Source organism: Myxine glutinosa, chromosome 5 (genome assembly GCF_964187855.1).
Source record: "Myxine glutinosa chromosome 5, kmMyxGlut1.1, whole genome shotgun sequence".
Classification (NCBI taxonomy): domain Eukaryota; kingdom Metazoa; phylum Chordata; class Myxini; order Myxiniformes; family Myxinidae; genus Myxine; species Myxine glutinosa.
In genome coordinates this window covers 147252957-147279532 of record NC_136265.1, presented here as the reverse complement: position 1 = coordinate 147279532, position 26576 = coordinate 147252957, and the positions used below count along the sequence as shown (strand labels likewise).

Sequence of the window (26576 nt, the reverse complement as noted above, 5' to 3'; positions counted from 1 at the left end):
TTTTAATAATCGTGCAAAGGTCCACCCCAAATCCACTTTTTTGAAATTCCAACTTCCGTCCTGGAAGTCCTTTGTGTCCTTGTGTTTTATACTTCTCCCACCCCCCCCCCTTCCCACGCCTCCTCCCCCCAAGCCCTCTCCCTCCCACACATCTCCCTGCTCTCAAATGTTATGTTTGTGTGCTTCCCCTTCTCTCCCCATCTTGTCTTCCGCTCCCTCTTTTTATATATTTTGTTTGTCTGGTTGATTTGTTTGTGAAATAAATGTTAGCTCTTTCACGAGCCTCGATTCAGTATACAAAAAAAAAAAAGGTAATAAAAAGTTGTATTTCAAAACAAATTCTTACAAGAAAGTGAAGTACATAACATGCCATTTATTTGTGGAAAAGAAGATCGAGGAGATGCGCACGGTTTTGTCTGACACATTCCTCTAATCATGGACGCTAATTATTCATGACGTTCTGCAACATGGCCACGTCAATATCATTGATTTCGCGTCTGATGTTCATCTTACCTTACTTCCTGGACAGTTTGAATTTTAAAGGGATAAAACTTTAAATCATTATGCAATATGCGGCGTAGTGATGTGTGAGAAATTCTTAACGCTGATGCATGCTTTCGGCTGGAGTAATGCGGACTTCTCAAAACTGACTCCCTTACACGCTCAATGTTTTGTGCCGTTCTTACTGATTTGGATGCTCCCAGCGGTTTCTCTTTTGAAGTTGAACCGGTCCTCTCAAACTTCTGAACCCTTAACTTGATAGCACGAACAGGCGGCACATTTCCATGACGTTGAACATTGAAATGGAGTTTGAATTGACGTTGTGCAGCAGTTGCACTATCATTATTCTTGTAAAAAGCTTTGATGATAGCGAAAGTGCGTTCTTCACCTGGCCAGTTCTACATGGTCACTCAAGTGTTTTGCCTGCAAAAAATAAAACTAAATCAGTAAAAAAGAAGAATAATAAAAGTGCATGTTATATACTTCAATATCGTGAATACGTTTATTTTGAAATACAATTTTTTATTTCCTTCACACAAATTTAAAAAATGACCATATTTCTGCCTCACGCTGTACATGCATATACGTAAATACGTCAAGACTCAAATTGTCATATCTCCCTCATCTATACTCTCAAATGGATCTTATGTGTGTGAGGAAGATCTATTGGCCTGAGGAAGCCTGCTGTGAAGCGAGTGAAACATCGCCTGAGACCGGGTCTCCCTTTGCTCATTTGCTCAAATCTGCGGAGTAGATATCGTTTTTTTACGGGGTAGCCCATCGGGCAAAGCAGTCTAGAACAGTGTTTATCCGTATGTATGTATGTATGTATGTATGTTGTATGTATGTATGTATGTATGTATGTCCCCTCAAACGTATACCAATCAGAGCTGAGGATCTGGTCACATGACAGGTTGATGTGATTACGTCTGATGTCATTACGGTGGTGCGGCGGCTGACTCTCTACACATCGCCATTTTGATGTGTATGCCGTTCATGCTGAACATATCGTCGAACTTGTCATATATCACAAACGCCATGCTCTAACTTTACGTTTTTCATTCTGTGTGAAACACAAACAAACCGATTGTTAAAATGGCCATCAAATATCGAAGCATCGGCGTTACAGCTCTTCCAACAATACGGTACGTATAGGCCTTAGGTGTCATAACTCATATTTGGACCGCTTCGGACAAATTAAGCCCAGGTTTCTTAATACAGTAGTGTATCGTTTCAGTTGTATCGTTTTTTAACTCAACTGGTCTACCGTCCAGTTGAGTTCATCACATACTGAACCCTCCGGCGTCCGTCGTCTGTCATCGTCGTCGTCGTCGTCGTCTGTCATCTATCGTCCGTTAACTTTTCGATGTTAACACTCCAGCGTCCACAAATATCAACCGATTCTGATCAAACTTGACAGGCAGCATCCTTACCCTAAGGACCAGGTTGGTATTACATTTCAGCCAGATCCGTTGAAAAATGGCGGACTTAGGCGACCATTTTGTATTTGGTCATGAAAACGACGTTAACACTCTGGCGTCCACAAATATTAAAAGATTTTGATCAAACGTAGAATGTTTAACCCTTACCAAGGTAGGTTGCTATTGCATTCCAACCCGATCCGTCGCAAAATGGCCGCCATCGGCCGCCATATTGTTTTCAGCTCCGAAACGACGTTAAGACTTTAACGTCTACAAATATTTATGGATTTTGATCAAACTTGGTGTGTGAGACTCTTACCACACAAGGTAGGTTGCTATCGCATGTCAACCCGATCTGTCACAAAATGTCCGCCATAGGCCGGCATATTCTTTTCAGCTCTTAAGAAAAGCACAATAATTTAGGATGCTGAAACTGAGAAAGAAGTGAACACAACATTTACGGAAGTGAAATGTATATATAGAAATTGACAAAAATCTTTTTAACTTCATTTAAGTCAAATCTAGTACAGACAACTGACCTACTTTAAAGTTGTCCAGTCAGTTCAGTTGAGTTCTGCTTCCCTGGAAGCTTTAGTTTTTGTAATAATAATAATAATTATATAGTGTTGCGGTTTTGAGAGTGTACATATAACATCATTAAAGGTTAAAGGTTTGCCCCATAGTTAGTCCACAAGCAACACGTAGGCCACCGTAGGGTATTAGTTATGTCATAGTATGTGTGAGTATAGGCCATTTCCACTAGTGATACCTGTGTTGTGTAAAGAAATAATAAGCTTAGGTCCTTTCATTTTGAGGGGTGTGGTAAGGGCGCGGCTGGCAAGTTCCAGAGGGTTCGCTGGGCGGCGCTATATAAGCGCATGCACAAAGCCCTTGAACAGGACTCGTGCAACAGGACTGGTTGAAGCGGAGGGCTGTGAGGACTTCTGCGGGAGAGCAGTGTGTAAAGGTCTGGAAGGAATTGCGCCTTGCTATGAACTTGTATTGGGAGCGCATATAGCGCCTGTTCATCTATTACATACGTAGCCACGCCAGCGTAACCGCCAAGCCCCGCTTACCGTTCGCCCCGTAATTGTCCGATCTGCGCCAACGACCCGCGGGGAGCTTCTGCCGCCCTGACCATCTTCTTCGCAGTGCGAGTCGAGGACCGGAGCGAACTGCCTGGACGCCATCCCTGGACCATCGCCCTGTTCGTCTACAACCCCGTGTGAGTGTGTCTGAGTGTGAAACGGGCCCGTTGTCCTGGGATAAGTATAAGACTGTATAAGGCTGCACTGTGTGTTCTTCTTCTTGGTACTGTACATAGTGTTATAAACCATCTGTTCTTCCTGTGTTTCCTGATTCGATCGTATCAGTGATTTCCTCCATTGGGTAAGCGTGGCACAATAGGAACCACTCGGATCGGGATCTAGTCCTTGATAATTATGGCTCGGGTCACGGTTCGATACCGCTCGGCGTTTCCACCTATAACCGTGATTCGGGCGGGGCTTATTTCCTTGCTTCCTAGGCGGCGTTGGTACTTAGGTAATAGGAATTCGGCCTACAACCCTATTTAACGCCATCCGGAAGAAACGTCATAGCCCCGGATCCTGTCGGCTAGTCAAAGACAAGGGGACTAACCACCCCCCCCCCCCCTTGGTAAGGGGAAAGGCCGACGAAGAGATCCGCAACAATAGTAAATATAACCATAACACTTTAATCCCAATGTCGCAAATGGAAAGTAAATGGATTGAAGCGGTGTATGGTTTATGAATCAGTGATAAGCGGTGTTCGGCACTAATATTAATAACCTCAGTATTAACGGAGAATAAAAGTAAGGAATTAGCCTCGGTTTTTTAATGGTAATATCATTTTCGAAATGTAACGTTATTATCGTAAATCTAATCGTAACACTAATCCCTTCGTAGTGACTGCAAGCGTACTGGAAGTTAAAATATATCATCTTCGACATATTGAAGTAGCGGCAGTTTTGTGTCCATTACGTCATTACGTATATGATGTCATTACGACGGCTGACTCCACCAACTGACATTTTAATTTACCAGTAGGCACACACCCCCTCACTGCCGGAGCTGCAGAGAGGGTCATTCCTCTTTGGGGTATATAGATTACAGTCGATCTATGGTTGGGTCTCAAGAACATTGGGTGGGTGTGTTCATTTATCAAGTTTCTTGTGGAGAAATCGTCAAGTGGTTGAAGCATTCGAGCAAGAACTCCATTCAAAACCCTTCAGGAACGGCTGGCTTGGCAAGTGCTAGCTAGCAGCTTAGTAAATGAGCACACCTCCAACCCTGTGGGGTATATCAATTACAGTAGATCTTTGCTTAGTTCTGTATGTAAAACTTACCTCACGGATGTCGAGATTTCTCCAGATTTCTTTGTTTAATGTTATAACAGCATGAGCAACTGTTTGAAAAGCTAATCATATGTGTTTGTGGTTTATAATATTTTACAAGCCTGGCTACGCCGCTGTTTGACTTTTGGTCTTGTTACTTTCTGGTTGGAAGCGCCTACTTAAAAAGAAAATATATATTATATATATATACAGGGTGTCCCAACACCTTAGCCCCTCCCCCCCCCCCCCCCCTGCCCAGCCCAACGTAGGAGAGGTAGGGAGAAACCACGAATAGGGGGAAAAAGCTTTATTATTCGACATCTCATGTTATGTGCACAGTTTCAAAGCTTTGCTTCAATATTTGGTGTGCCCACCGCCCGCCGACCGAACTGTCTCCAAACGCGCAGGGTAGGATTCCAAGAGAGACACAAACAAGTCACGATCGAACTCCATTTCTTCGAGGACGTTAGTCAAAGCAGTGAGAAGCTCTTCCCTGGTGTTCTGGAGGCGTTGTTCAACTCTGTCCTTGAGTATCGCCCCCAAATGTTCACAGGCGTTGAGGTCAGGCGATGCTCCCAGCCACTAATCGTTTCCGAAAAAATCGACCTTGTTCGCCTTCAGAAGATTCTGGGCCCCCAGTGCGCTCATGCACGGGGCTCAGTCATGCAGAAACGTGGTCTCCTTGATGCTGAGGACATTTTCTGGGTTCCGTAAGAACGGAATAACATGGGGGGTCAGCACAACGTCTCGGAGGTATTTGCCGTCGCATGATTGTCCTTGCTCTTTGATGACCCACATCAGCCTTTTCGCTGTGAACATCAAGAAGACGCCAACGCACCGTGCTTCGATTTCTCGAAGATTTCTCGAACATACAGTTCGATTTCTCTCGAATCTTGAGTTCTTGTGGAATGTCATCATTGTGAAGAGCCCAAATTCTGTCGTTCTGGAAGTTGGGACGTCGAGCCTCATAAATGAAAAATTCATCAGAAGGGGCCAGAAAAAGAAAATCATCAGAGGTCCACTCGCTCAAAAACTCACAAAACCACATTCGATCCTCGACGTTCTTCTCCGTCAGCTTCGGTGCTGGAATTTGGTGAAAAGCCTTTGCGCCAATGGACTGAAGGAACCTGTGGATACTTGATAAGCTCTTCTTCTTCCCTAGAACCCGTGCAATGTCCTTTTGGAGCCCTCGAATGCTTTTCTTCTCCTTGGCAAGCGACTCAATGATGATATCCCTGCTTTCCTGAGACAAACATTGTGCTGTCTGTTCGGGCCGGCTGTCCATCTCGCAATCGAAGGGATCACGGTTCCAATTGCGTTTGACGAAGTCCTCAGACCTGTTCAGGTACTTGGCAACCCAGGATCGGGATATGGTTCCCGGCGTCTGATCCCTGGCGACTCGGAACGCGATAGCCACGATGCGGCACATCCACCTTTTCTTCTCGGAATCACCCGACCACGACATCACTTCACAAAATCTGCAACAGAACAAGAAAGGCTCATTAGATCATTATGAAATTTGGTATTTGAGATGTCAAATGAATGATCCTTCCCGCTATATGCCCGCCATTGTACAGTGGCGACCCAGTAGAGCTGGGCAGGGAGGGGGGGCAAGGTGTTGGGGTATATATATATACCACCCGCACCATTTTTCCCACTCTCACCACTGCAAACCCATGATTTCTGGTTAAATAGTGTGTCTGGAAAACTAAACAACCACCAATGGGAGGATTCAAAAAACAAAAAATCAGCCACTATATTTTTGCTCGTTCATTCCTGACTCATCCTCATCATCACTCCATTATCCCCCCCCCCCCCTCCTCACTCCTCCCCTTCCCCTCCCCATGCCTCACTGGTGTGCTCTTCAACTTTACATCTTCCCTCTTCCATCGTTTGCCGTTTGCCGTTTTCAGCAATATTCCTTATCTTAAACGCTTTACCCAGGTGGAGTTGCACACAACAATAACCAGGAAAACGGTGAAATAAACACCACCTCCTTTTGTTGATATTACATCTCTGGCACCCATTTCGAACATCTGGCTTTCAGACCGACATCCTATGACACATTAAGGCCTTGGATTTACAGGAAATGTGACAGCATTTTCGGGCAACATGTTTTCTTTATGCAGAATTATATATCCCGCCCACTTCGATGTCTCCGCTGCTGTGGTGTTATGAACGACATGGGAAAATGGTTTTCATTGTGGGGGAGAGGAGCTTGAGAGAGATGTCATTACATTCCTGTTATATATATGTTTGCTGTGGCTGAAAGTCGTAAATTGTAGGCCGGGCACACATTTTTTTTGTACCGAGATGGGGCTTCCTGACTGGGTCCAATTTGGCCTTGTTTGTCTCATATGAATCTCAAAGCCCTTTAGGATTCGCAGCACACTCCTGGCAAATGGTGGACGGTTCACCACGTCGCTTGAGCTCGCATTGCTTAAACTCTCCATTTGTGGGTTTCTGAAGATGGAACTGAGTCCTCCCAGGATTCAGAGTATCCACTTGCATATGGGGTCGAGTTTCAAGCACAATCTGCTCAACATTGATAAATGTGCAATGTCCCACTGGAGGTGCACCATTGTTTGATGCTGTTGCAGTCATTATACGGATAGGAAGTGCTCTAATGAAGCTTAGTGAAGGCCATACGTGGTGAACATGGCTGGCACGATGGCTTAGAGCCTTAAGATCCTATGATGTCCTTCACGAAGAGTTGGCGAGCTGTCGCTCCGCTGGCACCCTGATCAACAAGTTCCAAATGACTGCTGAATCAGCAACACAGCTGCGCCTCCAGCCAATGATGCGACTCGGAGCCTCGGACTTCATACCAAAGAAGAAGAAACCTGGTGAATTCATCTACCTCAGGTTGGCAAGGATGCCAGCTTGAACGCATCATCTTGTGAAGGATGTCATAGTTCGACTTTAATGAGGAAGAAGAGGACGAAATCAATTTAGGAAGAGGAAAAAAGTTTCACGGAATATCCCTTTGGTTGTTTCGAAATATTAAACTCATTCACTCGAATAGTCGTGACATGACGTGACGTCACATCGATTGCAGACGATATTGATTTGATTGTAGTCATTATGCCTCCGCCAATCGAGTCGCCGGAGCCATTTTGTTTTCGGGTTGTCCGTACGTACCTACATCTGTCCGTCCGTCCGGGCTGAACCTCGTTTTTCTCAGCAACCATATGTCCGATTGAGACGAAACTTTCAGGGTAGGAGTGACACACATGCAGAATGTTTTAGTGATAATTTTGACGTCATAGGTCGCGTTGTGTGGCAGCCATCTTGGATTAAAAGGAAAAAAAAAAAAAATATTTCTCGGAAACCGCTGAATGTAAAAATTTGAATCTTGGCACATTGTCAAGTACTCCCAATGGGGAACAAAAGCATGATAATGATGACATCATAGGTGAAGCGGTATACCAGGCAAAAATGTATTAATCGAATTCCTTATCCTAAAAATCTGAAATTACATGCACATGATCTATGACTAATTTGTATTTAAATATTAAATTTATGACATCACAGGTCACATGGTTTGACAGCCATAATGGATTGAAGGAAAATATTAAATAATTATATCTCTGAAACCGCTCACCCTATCGATGCGAAATTTTACAAATATCATCTAACGGCTCTGCTACATACAGTTTGAAAATGATGATGTCATAGGTCACGTGGTTTTGGCAGCCATCTTGGATAGAAAAACGAATCTATCCGATCAACACGAAACTTCACAAACGTGATCCCCGACCCATACATATGCAGAGTGATGGCGTATACCCGCTGTGGGATTATGCGGAGGCATATTGGCGACACATTCGCATTGTTCTAGTTTTAAAATGCATTTCATAGTTCCTCGCAGGCTGTGCTATCCACAAATCCCATGACAAAGCTGTTTGTTTTCCCATGAAGGATTACTTTGCAAAATGCTGCGTCAGTTTGCGTGCCCTGCCAGCTGTGCCCGCTTGCTTCTCGCAACGATCGTGCAATCATGTGTTGCACAGACGCTGCTGCGCATGATGTGATGGTAAAAGTGAATCTCATAATTGCATAATTACTGCCGATGATTCAGGCAGGCGTGTGCAGGTGTCTTTCACCTGCACACATTGCCCATGGTGCAAAATCGAGTGAGAATGAGAAATGGGTTTTGGGAGAATGAAACATAAAAACTGGCTTACCCTAAACCACAATAAATTCCATGGAATAACAGTGTTCCATGTCCTACCTACCCCAGCACAATTCCATTTTGGGATAAATAATTTCCAGACTTGTTTGTCATCACTCGCTTTTGAGCTGTCTCGCGTTCGTTGGGAATCCAGACCAAGCCATAAACTACCAAGCTGGTGGTTTGCAAACTGGACGGAGCATCAATCGATGCGTGCGCCATTCCTCGGACGGATGCCGGAGGACTTAGTCTGCCAGCACTGGTCATGGTGGCCCTTAAAGATCCCCACGGCGTCTTGCACGAAGAGAAGGCGAGTTATCCCCGGCATCCTGAACAAATTGCAAATTCTTGCCCAAATCACCTTTAGTCGAACGTCAGGCCTGGCCAGTCGGTTCGTGAAAGACTTCGGAGAGAAACATTCCCTGGCTGACCCTGCCAGAAGGTGGGAATAATTGGTGCTGATGTTGTAGTAGTAGTAGTAGTAATAGTAGTAGTAGTAATAGTAGTAGTAGTAATAGTAGTAGTAATAATAGTAGTAGTAATAATAGTAGTAGTAATAATAGTAGTAGTAAAAATAGTAGTAGTAATAATAATAGTAGTAGTAATAATAGTAGTAGTAAAAATAGTAGTAGTAATAATAGTAGTGGTAATAATAATAGTAGTAGTAATAATAGTAGTAGTAATAATAGTAGTCGTAATAATAGTAGTAGTAATAGTAGTAGTAATAATAGTAGTCGTAATAGTAGTAGTAATAATAGTAATGTTGTTAGTGTTAGTGTTGTTTTTTGTCGGCACTGTATCTAAAAGTAAGTCAAGTTCAGCTGTTTATTATACGGTGATTAAAATTCTTGCCAAAACCTGCAAAAAACACAATAATAATATTCTAACAGCGTCTCCATGAGCCTTTTGTAAAGAAACAAAGATGAATTACACATGGTATTTTCACAAAGGGGATTGAGTCATTTTGCTTGCCGTTCAGTTGGTTGTTGCAAATATCTGCTTCACCAAGATGGCACTCAAGGCACATGCAGCACCCACCATCAGTCTGTCATCTCATTCTGTTTGTGTTTATTGGTGTTATTAACATTGTGTTTGTCGTGGGATGTTATTTCCAATTGCAGGTTCAGAATTGCAGGACGGAGCCCTCCCAGGTCTCGATGTATCCCCACGTGTGTGTGTGTGTGTGTGTGTGTGTGTGTGTGTGTGTGTGTGTGTGTGTGTGTGTGTGTGTGTGTGTGTGTGTGTGTGTGTGTGTGTGTGTGTGTGTGTGTACGTACGTACAGACTTGGCATTTAATATGGAATATTTTTTTTGTGGGGGTGAACTTACTTTTCAAGATGTCTTAGAACCAAAAGTTCATTGGAATTATGTTGAAATTATTCTAGATTTTGTTAATGTGACCTTTAAAAGAAGCAAAAACCACATTTGACATTTCGAAACAAATAAATTGATCCTTGAAAGTGATGTAAACTGATATCGAACTCAATTCATGGACAGTACTGTGTTAAACTTATGTACGTTTTCCAGAAGTATCTCTTTATTTTGCACATTAGCCAAAAATTTTTTTAACAAAAACAAAACTTAAATTACGACTGGGATTACGGACAGTAAAATTACAGTTCAGTACTTCGTATAACCCCCACGAGCATTCAGGAGAGCACGTACACGTTGAGGCATGCTGTTCACGAGATTTGCCATGGTTTGGACAGGAATCGCTTGCCATGCAGTGACAATAGCCTGCTGCAATTCACGCACTGAGGTCGGCTGCTGGTCCAAGTGGTCGATTTGATGCGTTAATTCTGCCCACAAGTTCTCTATTGGATTCATATCCGGGGACATGGCAGGCCACTCCATATGCTCTACACCACGGTCAGCAAGAAAGTGTTGGATCATGCGAGCACGATGAGGCCGTGCATTGTCATCTTGGAAGACAAAGTTTCCTCGAAAGGCTGCACGAGCAAATGGAAGCAATGTTTCTTCCAGAATGGCCCTGTACTTGAACTGGTTCAGGTTTCCATTCAGAACAACCAGGTCAGTTTTGCCCCCTGCATGAAAAGCAGCCCAAACGGTCACCCCACCACCTCCAGCTTGGACTCTTGGCACTATACAATCTTTGTTGTAGGCTTCATGCACTTGTCTGCACACTCGGACGCGGCCATCTTGACGATAGACCAGAAATCTAGACTCGTCACTGAAGATCAGGTGATTCCAGTGTCCTGGCTGCCATTGATGGTGCTCTCTGGCCCACTGCAATCGGCGCTGGCGGTGTTGTCTGGTCAGGCTTGGCTTTCTCAGGGGACGCCTAGCACGATAGCGTGCTTGAACCAGTCGTTGGTTGACTAGCCTTCTGGATACAGGCACATTTGTCAGTTGCTGCCACTCAGCCCTAAGCCGATTAGCTGACTTGGTACGGCCATTGCGGACTAACCGGTGCAGCTGGCGATCATCCCTCCTTGTGGTTCTGCGGGGACGTCCTGGCCTCGGTATTGGAGTAGGGACACCCCTCTGAGCATTTCGTTTCAGGATCTATGACACCTGACCTTGAGTGATGCCATACTGCCGAGCAATAGCACGCTGTTTCATGCCGTAATTTCGTAAAGCCACCACTCCATGACAAACAGCATTGTCGAGTTGACGGACCATCTCCAGAGGAAGCGGCAATCACTTTTGGAGATGTGCAGCAGTTGTTTTCCACTAATACAGAACGCAACAACCCTTGTATACCCGACTGTGAAGCCAATCATCAAATGCACCTGTCCGTACATTTTGCCACGCCACCTGTGATATAATCCTGTTGTTGACTTCTTGCTGCGACAGACAATCAGTTACATGGTTCTTTTAACAAATAAATCACCAAAGTGTAAAAGAAACTCACCAGATTGATATACTGAGTTAAGAAAGTAAACCCAAGTCAAGAAAAAAAAAAATATGCCATATTAAATGCCAAGTCTGTATATGTGTATACAGATATATACACACACACACACACACACACACACACACACACACACACACACACACACACACACACACACACACACACACACACACACACACACACACTCACACACACACACACACACACACATATATATATATATATATGTATGTATATAGATACATACACACACACACACACACACACACACACACATATATATATATATATATATATATATATATATATATATATTGTTGTGGATATGAGAATTGTGTTTTTTTTATTGTGTAGTACATTGTAAAATATCACCCTCCTTCCTCCAGTTGTGTATAAAGGTCAAAGTGCGTCCCGTAATTAGGTCATAAACAATCACGTTAGCCAATCATAGATTTCCTCCTTGTTGGTAGTTTATTTCCTTATTCTTTGTAGGTTAAGGCTGTGTCTTCCATTAATTGACACTCCATTGCACCGAATTCAAATAGATAGATCCCCTTTCATTCCCATTCACAAAGCCTCTACTGCCAACTGCATTTGCCGCCATTACGGCGTGGTCAGCTCGGGGAAGAAGGGCGTGCCCGCCCATCGTCATCAAGGGTGGAGCCAGAGAGCCCGTGCCCACCAATCAGGGCCGAGGCGAGCTCACCGATGGGCGTGTCCTGGAGGCCGGCGGCTTGATCGCCCGAGGCATTATATAAGCGCACGCGGAAGCAGATGAGTTCGAAGTTCCAAGAAAGAGTTGCGCCAGAGACGGCAGATGAGTTCTGAGTTCTAAGAGTTGCGCCAGAGACGGCAGATGAGTGGAGACGAGCCCTCGGAGAGAGAAGGGAGACGCGTCCTGAGGTGAGCCAGAGAAGCAGCTTTGGCTCCACCAGCAGTTTTGGCTCCACCAGTAGCTTTGGCTCCACCAGCAGTTTTGGCTCCACCAGCAGTTTTGGCTCCACCAGTAGCTTTGGCTCCACCAGCAGTTTTGGCTCCACAAGCAGCGTTGACTCCACCAGGCAGCTCCGACCCGTTACCCCGTGGGAACCAGATTGCGGTGGCATCGGTGGCCGTGGAGGTCCAGCCTGACGTCCCGTGCGGGATCAAGCCCGAACCATCTGCCCCAGCTGAACCTTCCCATTCCTCCTCCAGTCATTCCTGCCTCCATTCCCCAGTCGTGTAAGTGTGATTGTAGTCTGTCTTTTGTCTTGTCCTTGGGTTTCTAAGTAAGACTGTAATAGGTAAGCTAAGTTTCACTGTGTCCTTCTGGTCCGTCCCTCTTTCTGTCTTTATTTTCGTATCCTTCCTTCTCCTTGGTTTCTTTGGTCTTGTAAATAGTAGTAATAAATTATAGTCGTATTTCAAACCCTTTTTGTCTTCTTCTTCTTCACATCCTTGTCGTTTTGGTGATTTCCCAATTGAATACTGGTGGCACGATTTGGCCAATGTTTAAGGAATCGGGTCTAGTCTTGGTAAACGGCTCACGCCGCAGTTCGCTTCGCTCGGCGCAACATCCATTACGCTGCGGCCGTGAGCGGGGGGTGTTCCTTCGCGAACCGGGAAGCGCTGGTATTCAGGTCATAGGACTTGTGGGCCTAAAACCCTACCCAGCGCCGACCGGGCGTGGCGTCATACCCTCGGGACCATGTCGGTCAGTAACAGACGAGGGGACTAATCCCCCCTCAAAGGGGAACCATAGGCCGACGTTGGGTTCCGTAACAATATATATATACAACAACATGCATTTTAAGGTTATTTTCCCTGCGAGAGCGGGGGTTAGCCTTGCGGGCCCCATGACAATCTTCTCCATTTTGCCTTATTTTCTGCATCTCTCCTTGTTAACCCCCTTGCCCGCATTTCTTCTTCCACCATCTTTAGCCAAGTCCTTCTCGGTCTTCCCCGTCCTCTACTTCCTTCTACATTCATTTCCATCACTCTTCTCAACCAGTCACTTTCATCCTTCCTCAACACATGACCAAACCATCTCAACCTGTTTCTCTTCACAGCATCAATCACAGGCTCTATTCCCATCATCTTTCGCAATTCATCATTTGTCTTCCTCTCTCTCAACGATACTCCACACATCCACCGAACCATTCGCATTTCCACCCTTTCCAGCCTTCATTGCTGCTCTACGTTCATTACCCATGTCTCGCTCCCATAAATCATAACACTTCTCAGACATGCAGCATACACCTTTCCCTTCAGCTTCAACGACACTCCCCTCCTCATCAGCACGCCACTCAGTTCCCGAAACTTCTTCCATGCACGTCTCACTCTCGCAACTCTAGCCGAGTCTGATCCACCTTCTCCATTCAGCATGTCTCCGAGGTAGCAAAGTGTTTTCACACCTTCCAGCTTCACGCCGTCTCCAAGATCCAACTCAACATTTCCTCCATCTGCAGCTCCCTCTGTGCACACCTTACATTTGAATGTAGCTGCCACAATGGTTAATGACCCTCTCAGACCACTGCATTTTTGATGAACCCACTCAGCGCACATTGTACATTGAATGGAGTTCACTCCGACACCCTTCCTGCACACAGCACACGGCCACTTCCCAGTTCTTTCCACCTCACCACATGCTTTACCACTTGCCATTACCTTCGTCTTTCCGATATTCACCTTCAGACCTTTTGTCTCCATACATTCCTTCCACTTGTTCATCTTTTCCTTCTATCCATCCATACTTTCTGCAATCAACACCAGATCATCTGCATACCACAACTCCCACGGTAAACCCTCCTTTACGTTCTAAGCCAGCAAGTCCATCACAGCTACAAATAGTAGTGGACTTGGTACCGACCCCTGATGCACTCCCACCTTCACCTCAAACTCACCACTGTTCCCGTCCTTCGTCCTTACGGCTGTGCGCGCTCTTTTGTACATTGCCATCACTACTCTGATCAACCATTCCTCCACTCCTAACTTCCTCAATGCCCATGTCACTACTTCATGTGGAACCCTATCGAATTCTTTCTCCAGATCAATAAACCAAAGAAACAACTTCTTCCTCTTCTCCATATACTTCTTCTGCAACTGCCTTACAATAAAAAGCGCGTCTGTCGTTCCTCTTCCTTGCATAAATCCAAACTGCATTTTGTCAATCTTCACTTTCTTCCTTATCCTCCTCTCCAACACCCTTTCCAATACCTTCATTCCATGCTCCAATAACTATATCGCTCGATATGAGCCGCAGTCCAGGGGGACGAGGGTACGCAGTTCCCAATCCACTGGAATGCGGCCTTCTTTCACCACCAGATTACAAATCTCTGTCATTCGCTTCACATCCCAACTTCCTGCTGCCTTCAACATATCTCCCACAACTCCCGTCGGCCCTCCCGCTTTTCTACTCTTCATTGCTTTTATCGCTTCCTCAACTTCCTTCTCAGTTATCTTCTCTGCCGGTCCTAGAACTGGGTTACTCTCTGTGTTGCCATCCCATTCATTCTCTGCATTCAACAGCATTTCCATATATCTTTTCCATCTTCCTTTAATTCCATCTGGGTCCACAACGATTTGTCCCACTTCATCCTTCAAGCAATTCACCCCCATCACATCACACCTCTCTTTCGCTATCTGCTTTGCAATCCTGAATACCGCTCTCTGACCCTCTTCCGAATCCAAGCGTTCTCCGAACATTTTCCTACATGCCTCCTGCGCCTTTGCTACCGCTTTCTTTGCAGCCTTCTTGGCTGCCTTATAACTTTCATGCTCTGCCTTTTCTGCCCCCATACCCTTCGCCTTCTGCCACTCCTTGAACTTCTTCCTCTTCTCGTCAATCCTCTTTCCAACTTCATCATCCCACCACCATGTTTCCAAGTGCCTCGGTGGTCCTTTTGTCCATCCACATACCTCACCAACGGCTCCCAACAGACTAGCTTTCATTGACATCCAACCACTTTCAAGCTCAACCGCATCAGCCTCTACCCTACTCAGCCTCTCTTTTAATGCCTCCCTTACTGTCACCTCTTTCAACCTCCACACCTTCATTCTCGGTTCATACTTCACCCGCCGAGCTCTCCTCGCACCTTTCACCCTTATGTCGCAGACAACCAAGTGATGCTGTGAAACAGCGTCCTCACCCTGGATCACCTTTGTGTCCCGGAGGTGCCCCGAATCTCGCCTACACACCATCAGGTAGTCAATGGTTGTCGTCGACCCACCTGACGTGTATATAACAAGCTTATTATCCTCTTTCTGGAACTGAGTATTACAAATCAACAAATCAGCTCCATCAGCAAACTCCAAAATCCTTTCACCTTCTCCATTTCTCACACCATATCTGTAACCCCCATGAACTCCCTCAAAACCATCCATACTCCTTCCCACATGTCCATTTAGGTCTCCTCCTACCACAACAACTTCCTCATCTTTCACGTTTTCCATCAGCTTCTCTACCGCACACCAGAACTTGTGCTTCTCTTCATCACTCTGACCAACCTGCGGAGCACATCCCGATATGACGTTCACCAAGAGCTTTCCAATCATCATTTTCACCATCATCAACCTAACACTCACTCTAGACACACTCACCACACTGTCTACAAACTCCTCAGAAAACAGGACACCAACACCATTCACGCCCTCCGGGCACCCTTGCCACACAAACTTGTATTTCTGTCCCTGCCTACCCTTCACCATTCTCACACCACTTCCCTTCCATCTCGTCTCCTGCACACAACATATGTCCTCTCTTCTTCTGACCAATACTTCCACCACTTCTCCTGATCTCCCTGTCATTGTCCCTACATTCCATGTCCCAAACCTCAGAAACCGACCTCCACTTCGGGCATCAGACGTTTCGTCGTCATAAATGGAGTGATTTCCACCCTTGCTTCGATCGGGTTCCCCACCTTGAGTTGTGACGAGAGGGAGTGGGGTCCCCCACGGGGTACTTCGGGCTGAACCCTGCCCATATGTAGTTGTAATTGTAATGGTTCTCTTTTTGAGGCAATGCTTTTCTGGCCGGATGCCCTTCCTGACGCCAACCCTTTTAGTCGCCTCTTATGACACGCAGGGATACGGTGTACTTATTCTAAACCAGGGTACACACCGGGTCTATATATATATATATATATGTTGTGTGTGTGCGCAAGTTGCTGCCCTTGGCTGCTATCTCCACACATGGGTTGGTTTCAGTATGTGGAATGGAGACCTACCAAGTCTCAAAGTATCCACCTCCATCAGCGTGTGTCTGTGTGACTGCATCTTCCTTCCTCAAGTCTCAACTTAGCGTGTGTCTGTGTTTGTATCTTTCTGCCTCAAGTCTGAAGTTAGCATGTGTCTGTGTTTGCTTCCTTCCTGCATTCTCAGCATTGCTATTTGATCCACGTTTTTGTCGCGTCTTATTCGCGTCTAACCCTCACCCTAACCCTAACCCTTGCTACATTAAAGGATAATTGAAGAGTTTAAAGCTCGATCTTGTGTTGTATGTTGATTCATGCAAACCACCCGGGGATTAACATCCAACCCAATTACTCTTATTAGCGTTTATGGCAGGAAAGGCCTCATTTACCCACATATGATGTGCGTGCGGCGCAGAACACTCGAAAAGGCCTCTTCGCTCCATTTGCGTCTTATCTTAAATTGTACTCATCGGAATTTATCCATTTCATTCCTGTAAACATTTACTCCACACAAGGAAGCTTTCGCTTGTGCTTTTATTTCCATTGAGGCGCCGTTTATGAGCGTCCATCTTACAAACCATACCCAGTCCAAAGTCAGCAGAGTACGATGCTGGAGAAGTTCCTGAAACCAGCTGGAGTTGCACCGAGATGGCAAAGCGAGATGGGTTTTTAAACGGGAAAGATGAAATTGATATTCCACATTTGTTTCCATCAAAAGGTACAAAGCACTTGGCCAGAGAGACGGAGGTGCTTTTTCTTATACACCGTTGTTTGCACCACAAACTGTTTTATAATATACTTAAGAAATAATTCAATATTTGTTGCTGTTGCTGGTCAACCACGATGTATAGTGAGAAGTGACAACGAGACTACCACTACTACCACTACTGTCTCCAATAATGCGCATATTATTGTGGGTTGCCAGAGAAATGTTTTTGGCCTAAGTCTTTCACGAACTGACCGACTAGGCCTGACGTTCGAATGACGGTAGGATTTCTTTTACTTATTTGACACAAATTTAACTCACGTACTCTTTCTGGAAGACACTGTGGGATCTTTAACTTCCACCAACTACCATTCCTACACAGCTTAATGTCCATCCGAACACATTGACGTATTGCCCTCCGCACGACAGTTTATAGCTGGGTCGAGATTCCAACCTGGGAAAGATAGGTCAAAGGTGAGTGTGCATACCTCTGAGGTACTTGGCAGCCACAATCAGGTATATATTATAGGTAGCCATTAAAAGGGTACCTTGGCCTTGGTTTTTATGCCTGTTGTTTTCTCCTTCTCTGGCCAATGCTGTTGAACAGTTAAGATGAGACTCCGGTGGTATTTTCGAGACTCGTGCCCATTTTGATGGACATGGCGACTGATTGAAATGAAAGCAATTTTATTTGAAATGTCAACGCCAAATGTAATCCTCACTCGCGTGACTCGTGATATTCACCTGATAACATTTCCCGGTGCATTTTTTTTGATCACCTGTGGAATTTATATGATCAAATGTTGTGTTTGTGTCCTTCCCCTTCTTCCCCCTCTCTTTTGTGTCCTCCCCCCTCTCTCCCCATCTTGTCTGCCGCTCCCCTTGTTTTTTGTGTTTTGTGTGTCGGTTTGTCTTTTTGTGTGATTAATGTTTGCTCTTTCACGAGCCTCGATCTTGTATACAAAAAAAAAAAAAAAAAAATCTTCAAGTTGGTGTGACGTTTGTTGTTCTTGGCAGCGCTAGACTCATCCCTGCTCAGTAGATCGTCCGAGCCGTGGTAGCCCACAGGAAGTAGTGCCCGTGTAGATCAAAAGGACAGGCCTTGCCCAGCTCATGCCTGTCAGACGACAAGAGAGGCCTTTTTCTCTGCTATTTAAGGCATGGTTTGCTTATGTTGAACCAAAATGACTTGGTAAAACAAAGAGCTTTGCAACCCATTGGGCAACTCGGAATGCTTTGCACACTGGGGATCATTCAACATTTCATTGGGTAAACAGAACTATTCTTTAGGGATATTTCCCCTCTTATTCTAGCTTTTTATAAACCACGAAATGCATCTATGGGAGGTAACGTAACTCCTCGGTTTTTGGATCCATAGTGATTTAGAGCAGTTGTTCACTGGCTCAATAGATGTCTCTCTCGAACCCTTGGTGCCCCCAACACACAACTGTAGAATGTTTAAATTAACCCCTTTCCAGTGCTTTTTTTTTTTTTTCAAACTCTGCTTGTATGGACATTGTGGGAAATCCTGTTTCATTATTTACTTGAAAGGATACAGCTGCCATTTGGGATATGGTTCAGCATGGAGCGACAAAGATTCATTCCGTGCCTAGCTCGCCTAAGCTATGAGGAGCGGTTGAAGGGGTTGGGATTTTACATTACAAAGGGGGGCATTACAAGGGCAGGTTTCAGATGATGAAGGGTATCGACATAACGAATGCAAAATAGGTTGTCAGCAGAATGAATAGGGACAGGACTTGGAGCAGAACCTGATTGTGAAGAAGAGGGGAGTCAGGTCTTTCACTTCGAGAGTAGTCAATGCATGGAATTGTCTCCCTGGAAAGGTAGTGACAGCTGAAACGGTAGACAGGAGGTTTAAACTGGAATTAGATTATCAATCATTTGAGGTTGAGGGGTACATGGACATTGGTAGGACTGTTAGGTATCTGATGAGTGGTTGTGATGTCTGATGTTGTGATGTCCAGTCGAGAGGTGAATGTGCTGTTGGTGTTTGTTCATTCCTAACCCAGCTATTATCTTCATCCACCGCACATCAACCCCCACAAAAAAACACCTTTGTGATGATGACCCTGTGCCTGTCCCCACGGGTATCCTGCCCACTCCTCCTCCTCCTTTTCCTGCCCCAGTCAAATTAAGTCAATGATCGGATGGCCTCCTTCAATTGATGCGGGGTTGACATAACCCAGGCATTGTGTGCTAAATGGCCTACTCCTGTGCACAAGTTCCTTGTATGTCTTCATGATATATCATATACGAGGAAACAAAGACGTAAGAACAGGCACGTTTGGCCCCCATTGCAGGTATCGCTCAACTTTATTCGGATCCAGGAGATATCCAACGGAACGCAGAGCAGTATTATTTATTCAGTGTTCCTCAATGACTGTTTACTAAATGCAAGCCAGGCCGACGTCCCCATCGAGCCCAGGATGGTATGGTATGTAAGGGATGCAATTCTGGTGCAATATGTAACTCATCGTTTACTCCATATCCTAGGGGGGAATCTGGAGCTGGAAAAACTGAGAATACCAAGAAGGTTATCCAGTACCTGGCGTACGTTACCACATCGCACCGCTCAAAGGAAACTAGTATTACGGTGAGTTGACATGGCTGATTTGAATGGAAAATTACTATTAATCTTTATGGTTATTAACACACCATGATCATATGAAGGTAATTTAACAAATCGACAACACCAGGGAAGTGCACCGTCAGGGGGCATCTATTTATTACTTAGGAACGGGGTGTGGGTTGCTAAATTGAGTAAAGTTGAGAGAAGGAAGAGTCGTCCTGTTCAGCATTTCCATCTGAATCAATGGCTCAGGATGCTCATGCACAGAACCAAGTTAAAATCCCATATGCTCTACGTGTTTGTTCATTAACGTCTAGTAATGTCCTTGTAATTCAAATTCAAACTAGAACAGCACTCAGTGGAGTGCTTACATATTTGACAGGCTGAACAGTTTGTATCCCATTGATCAGCCGGTTCTGGATCCGGACCTCAACCAAAATCTGATCCACGTGTTCTTGCCACTTACTCAACTCACCCACTTGGTGTTGTCAAAACTCATTCACAACTTTTTGAAATATCATGCTATATCCTTTTTGGCCCTATCCCTAAATGGTGAAGAAGCACTTGTTAAAATTAAAAAAATTAAAAATTATTGTATCCGGATCCATATTCAGATCTTAACAAAAACCGGTCCATCAAGTTTCGTCGAAATCCGTAACTTTTTGACATATCCTGCTATATATCGTTTTTGGCCCTATCTCTCAATAGATTCTAGTATCCCGATCCAGATCTTCACCAAAATCGAATCATTTCGTCCTTGTCACATACACAACCTCTCCGCCAAATTTCGTCCGAATCCATCCACAACTTTTTGAAATATGCTGTTCACAGTTAAACAGACAGACAGGGGTGAAAACATAACCTCCACTCACTTCCGGTGGCAGAGGTAGTAAAATAATGTCTATTGACGTCCTTGTCCATGTGTTTAGTGATCAAGCTCCACAGTGAATCTTTGGATCAATGTAAAAAATATACAGTCACGTGAAAAAGTAAGTACACCGCAAGTAAAGTTTTGACTTTTTCAACATATTTCAACATACAGCTATTTGATCTTCATTTCAACAATATTGACAGATAAAAGTGATATAATATAACAAATATCATGAAACATTTACATTTTGTAGTCCATTGTATAATTTAAATGAACATGAATGCAAATTTTGCATGTGGAAAAAGTAAGTACACCCTTGGCTCTAATAGGTGGTATTGCCCCCTTTGGCAGAAACAACCTCAAGTAGGCGTTTCTTATAACTGTCTACAAGTCTCTGACATCGACTGGGAGAAATTTTTGCCGACACCTCCATGCATAATTATTTCAGCTGTGCGATGTTTGAGGGGTTTCTTGCATGCACAGCTCGTTTCAAATCCCCCCCACAACATCTCGATGGGATTTAGATCCGGGCTTTGACTTGGCCATTCCAGAACCCTCCATTTCTTTCTTTTCAGCCATTCCTTGGTGGATTTACTGGTATGTTTAGGGTCATTGTCATGTTGCAAGGCCCACCTTCAGTTGAGCTTCAACTCTCTGACAGATGGCCTCACATTATCCTCAAGCACCCTCTGGTACAATGAAGAATTCATAGTGGATTATATGATGGTGAGCTGCTCAGGGCCTGATGCAGAAAAGCTGCCCCAAACCATAATATTTCCACCACCATGCTTTACAGTTGGTATCAGGTTCTTGTGGTCAAATGCTGTCTTTGGTTTTCGCTAAACATGTCTTCTGGTACTGTGGCCAAATAGCTCTACCTTTGACTCATCTGTCCAAAGCACATTGTTCCAGAAGTGCTGGTCTTTGCCTCGGTGTTCATTGGCAAACTTTAGTCTTGCCCTGATGTTCTTTCTGAACAGCAAAGGTTTCCTCCTGGCACACCTCCCATGTAGATCAAATTTGTGCAGCCTCTTTCTAAAAGTAGACTCGTGCACTTTGACATCAACAGTGGCAAGAGATACCTGCACGTCCCGTGATGACATTCTGGGGTTCTTAGAGACTTCTTTCAGCATCTTGCGGTCTGCTCTTGGGCTGAACTTGCTGGGGCGGCCTGGCCTGAACAAGTTGGCAGTTGTTTGGAATCTTCTCCACTTGTAGATGATCTTCCGGACAGTCGAATGATTGATTTCAAATTGTTTTGAGATCTTTTTAAGTCCCTTCCCAGACTCGTAGGCATCTATAACCTTCTTTCTGAAGGCCTCAGAGAGCTCTTTTGATCTAGGCATGTTGACGCCGCACACTTCAACAACAAAGAGCAAACCAAACTAAATGTCTGAGGTTTAAATAAGACAGGTTCCTCCAAGATCCTCTCTGACAATGTTCTAATCATTTGCACCTGAGCTGGTGCACCTGATTCTAATTTTAGGTATTTGAAGTAGTGATAAATGTAGGGGTGTACTTACTTTTTCCACATGCGAAATTTGCATTTATGTTTATTTAAATTATACCATGGACTACAAAATGTAAATGTTTCATGATATTTGTTATATTATATCACCTTTATCTATCAATATTGTTGAAATGAAGATAAAATAGCTGTATGTTGAAATATATTGAAAAAGTCAAAACTTTACATGGGGTGTACTTACTTTTTCACATGACTGTATATACCAGAAGGAGACAGGGTGATGATAGCTGAAAGAATGGAAGGTATATGGGGGTGTGGGAGTCGTTGAGAGAGACTAATCCCAAAGAAAGTTCATTCAGATGACGTCTCTCTGTCTCTCGGAGTAGAAATGCTATATTGTCAATGATATTTCTACCAAACATTTGGGCCTTAAAGATGATGCTCATCGAGACGATCGTTTTGAATCCCAACACCAAATGTTATTTGTTTTCTCAACACTTAATTGGACATTACACTGGAGACTCCAACGCATGAATCACATGAATCACTACCTGAGAGCAATGCAATGGTGTCGTAATGTTACTACTTCCCCTGTATTCCACCTGACTGGCTCCTCCAGAGGATTTGAAGTCTCTGTTGCTTAAATGATGATTGTATGAAGAGCAATTTTTATTACCTAACCAAGAGTCGTTTATTCGAGTATTGTTCTAATTGTCATAGCAATATGATAGCAATGCTCATTTAGTTAGTGGATTGAGTTTTTGAAGTGGTTTTAGGATGACCGCTTGACTCAGTCAGTACATCATAGAAGCTTTCTTGTGTCTCCCAGGGGGAGCTGGAGAAACAACTTCTGCAAGCCAACCCCATCCTAGAGGCCTTCGGGAATGCCAAGACGGTGAAAAACGACAACTCTTCTCGCTTCGTAAGTGTCACAAGATCGCATCCGCACTCCTGGAGCCAATAAGCATGGATAGCCGGTCAGTAAGTAATACTTGTCAACCAGACAGTCCAGGTTCGATTCCCATCGCTTCTGGTGCTCGCTTGCTTGTTTTTTTTCTGGTGCTTTTTCTGGTTTCTGGTGCTCGCTTCTGGTGCTCGCTTTTTCTGGTGCTTGCTCTCTGGTGCTTTTTTTCTTCTGTTTATGGTGCTCGCTTGCTTGTTTTTTTCTGGTCCTTTTTTCTTCTGTTTCTGGTGCTCGCTTGCTTGTTTTTTTTCTGGTGCTTTTTCTGGTTTCTGGTGCTCGCTTCTGGTGCTCGCTTCTGGTGCTCGCTTTTTCTGGTGCTCGCTTTCTGGTGCTTTTTTCTTCTGTTTCTGGTGCTCACTTGCTTGTTTTTTTCTGGTGCTTTTTTCTTCTGTTTCTGGTGCTCGCTTGCTTGTTTTTTTTCTGGTGCTTTTTCTGGTTTCTGGTGCTCGCTTGCTCGCTTTTCTGATGCTCGCTTGCTCGCCTTTCTGGTGCTCGCTTTTTCTGGTGCTCACTTTCTGGTGCTTTTTTCTTCTGTTTCTGGTGCTCACTTGCTTGTTTTTTTTCTGGTGCTTTTTTCTTCTGTTTCTGGTGCTCGCTTGCTTGTTTTTTTTCATGGTGCTTTTTCTGGTTTCTGGTGCTCGCTTCTGGTGCTCGCTTGCTCGCTTTTCTGGTGCTCGCTTGCTCGCTTTTCTGGTGCTCGCTTTCTGGTGCTTTTTTCTTCTGTTTCTGGTGCCCGCTTGCTTGTTTTTTTAGGGGTTTTTTTTTTAATCAATTCCCTTTGTGGTTTTTGTCTGCCACACTGTGCAATCTCATTTGATCTCAATCACTGGCTCACTTTTGGCAAAGGGATTTGGACGGCTTAGGGCCCACACGACGAACAAGTTTTACCCTTGAAAGGAAGGTCCTACACGCATGAGGGCAAATACCTACCCCTGCGCGCAAATCATGTGTAAAGCGCTGGTGTTTACGCTGCTTTCAGGGGATTTTAGTCCATATGTGGAACAAACCTTCACCGTCACTCCTCCGTGCTGTAATCTGTAATCTGCAAGCTGATAGAAACGAGCACCTAGAAACGAATGATTTGCCAAGAGGTTTTTGGAAATGATCAACTAGCTCAGCCATTCTTGTTTTTACGCTCTGCGTCAAAACTTCGTTTTTCTGTCTTTTAGGGGAAATTCATCAAGATAAATTTTGATGTCGCTGGCTACATCGTTGGAGCGAACATTGAAACTTGTATCCTTTCCTTTTGGAGTCGGTGTTCTTCTGGAAATAACATGCTCCATGTTTCAGTCTCGTGTTTAATTCTGCATGCATTTTAAAGAATAACATGCATTTTGCAGGTCTGAAATGTATTATTTGGCGTTTGCATTGACGTTTGTTTCTCTTATGGGCCTCAAGTACCGGAGTACAAGATGCCCTTTTGTATTCGTCAAATGACCCATGTTTACTTCCTTGACTGCTATTGTGCCAAGATCTTTTGGAGAAATCTCGTGCCGTGCGTCAAGCTGCTGAAGAGAGGACGTTCCACATATTCTACTACTTGCTTGCGAGCACCGAGCAGAGTCAGCGTGGTGGGTCAACGATGAGTGCGAGAACCCGAAGTCATGTTTGCAGGAAATGTACACCTCATGGCCAGGAGGCAACGTCACATACTCTTTGGATCGATCGTAAAAGGAAATGGATGAACGAATTCCAAAAACTCACTTACGCCTGACTAGGGGACTGGAAGGGAAGGTGGGGATCGATTGGGAGGTGATGGGCGTTTGCCTGGAGTGTTGGGAATATCCCGAAGAACCGATATGTTCATCCATGTTTTTACTCTCATTGCGTAAATGGTTTCAGTTTCAAGGTCGGTGAAGTAAAATTCAAGCTTTTCAAAAAATTGGGTGGGGTTCCTAGTTATCGGCTGCCTTGGGGTCTGAAATATTGGATTTCCTTTTGACACAAAACTGGAAGAACACTTGTCGGCTTGTATTTCTAAAGGCTCGTGGTGTGTGGGTTAACCTTGGCCTTGAGCATACGTGGCTGGGAAGGAAAACGTACATTAATTGACTGTGAAAGCGATCAAGATGTGCATGAGGTCAAATTGAAATGTATAGTTCATTCCCATTTTGTCAACATTCATCCTATTTTCTTTTTCAAAAGAAACGTAAAACGCAGAAACTCCAGGTTAGAAACGCTGAAATAAAATGGTTGACGTATGTCTGGTTCGATTGTTCGCATGTTCTGTCATGAATAATCAGCGGAGCTTCTGCTGGAGGACTTCAGCCACTACCGCTTCCTGTCATATGGCTATGTCCCTGTGCCGGGGCAGACGGACCGGGAAATGCTGCAGGAGACTGTGGAAGCCATGGAAATCATGGGAATCTCAAAAGAAGAGCAGCTTGGTATGTCGTTTACACTGTGCACAACACATTACATGGATAAATCGGAAAATATGGACATAGGACTTTAACATCCAGACCCCCATTCCTTCATTTAATGGCATTGTGTACATGACCATGGTAGCGACCTGAAAACCATCTCTTGCACAAAAACCCTATTGGATTATGGAGTTTAGATCAGTCTGCATGCTTCATGATGCTGCGTACACCTGGCATTCAAAACTTATATCAGCAAGATTAAATGGACCAAGACATGCCAAACTAGAATGGCACTCAGTAGAGAGCATACCTCCGCTAGGTGAACGGTTTACCGTTTTGTATCCCAGAGTAGACCAGAAAATCGCAATACAGAATCACATTTAATCAAAATCATCCGTCCACAACTTTTTGAGATATCCTGCTATGTATCGTTTTGGCTTCATCTCCCAATGGTGAAGATTCACTTAAAAAATTCGACTAGCCGGATCCGGATCTTCACCAAAATTGAATCGATTCATCCTTGTCACACACACAGACAACCTGTCCACCAAGTTTCGTCCGAATCTATCCACAACTTTTTGAGATATCCTGCTATATGTTGGTTTTAACCCAATCACTCATTGGTGAAGAATCACTTAAAAATTAAATAATTCTCATATGCGAGTCCATATTCAGATCTTTACCAAAATCGAATCGATTAGTCCTAGTCACACACCCAACCGGTCCACCAAGTTTCGTCCAAATCTGTCCACGACATTTTGAGATATTCTGCTATGTATCGTTTTGGCCTGATCTCCCAATGGTGAAGAATGAATTAAAAATTCTAGTAGCCGGATCCGATTCCGGATCTTCACCAAAATCGAATAATTTCGTCCGTGTCACATACGCTACCTCTCTGCCAAATTTCGTCCGAACCCGTCCACAACTTCTTGAGATATCTTGTTCACAAACAAACAGACAGACAGACAGACAGGCAGGGGTGAAAACATACTACTACTACTACTCTAACGGTCAGAGTTATTTCATCCTCTTGTGGTATCGGCTAAGGAAAGCTTTTGCTGCAAGTCATTTATTATCAGGTCGGTGATGTTTCACTGAAGTTGATTATGGCAGGAA

General features: G+C 44.3%; 1 protein-coding gene across 3 annotated transcripts in view; it reads left to right on the top strand.

The window, feature by feature from the left end:
* LOC137426955 (myosin-10) overlaps positions 1-26576 on the top strand; it is a 169285-nt gene that overhangs the window by 69836 nt on the left and 72873 nt on the right. For all 3 annotated transcript variants that reach the window (XR_013623590.1, XM_068116014.2, XM_068116013.2), the window contains exons 5-9: positions 19719-19818; positions 22963-23055; positions 24267-24330; positions 24570-24668; positions 25341-25484. Coding sequence is in view for 2 of the 3 variants with exons in the window: in XM_068116014.2 (XP_067972115.2) it covers positions 19719-19818; positions 22963-23055; positions 24267-24330; positions 24570-24668; positions 25341-25484 (500 nt within the window). In the remaining variant the exon portion in view is untranslated. The remainder of the gene's footprint in view (positions 1-19718; positions 19819-22962; positions 23056-24266; positions 24331-24569; positions 24669-25340; positions 25485-26576) is intronic.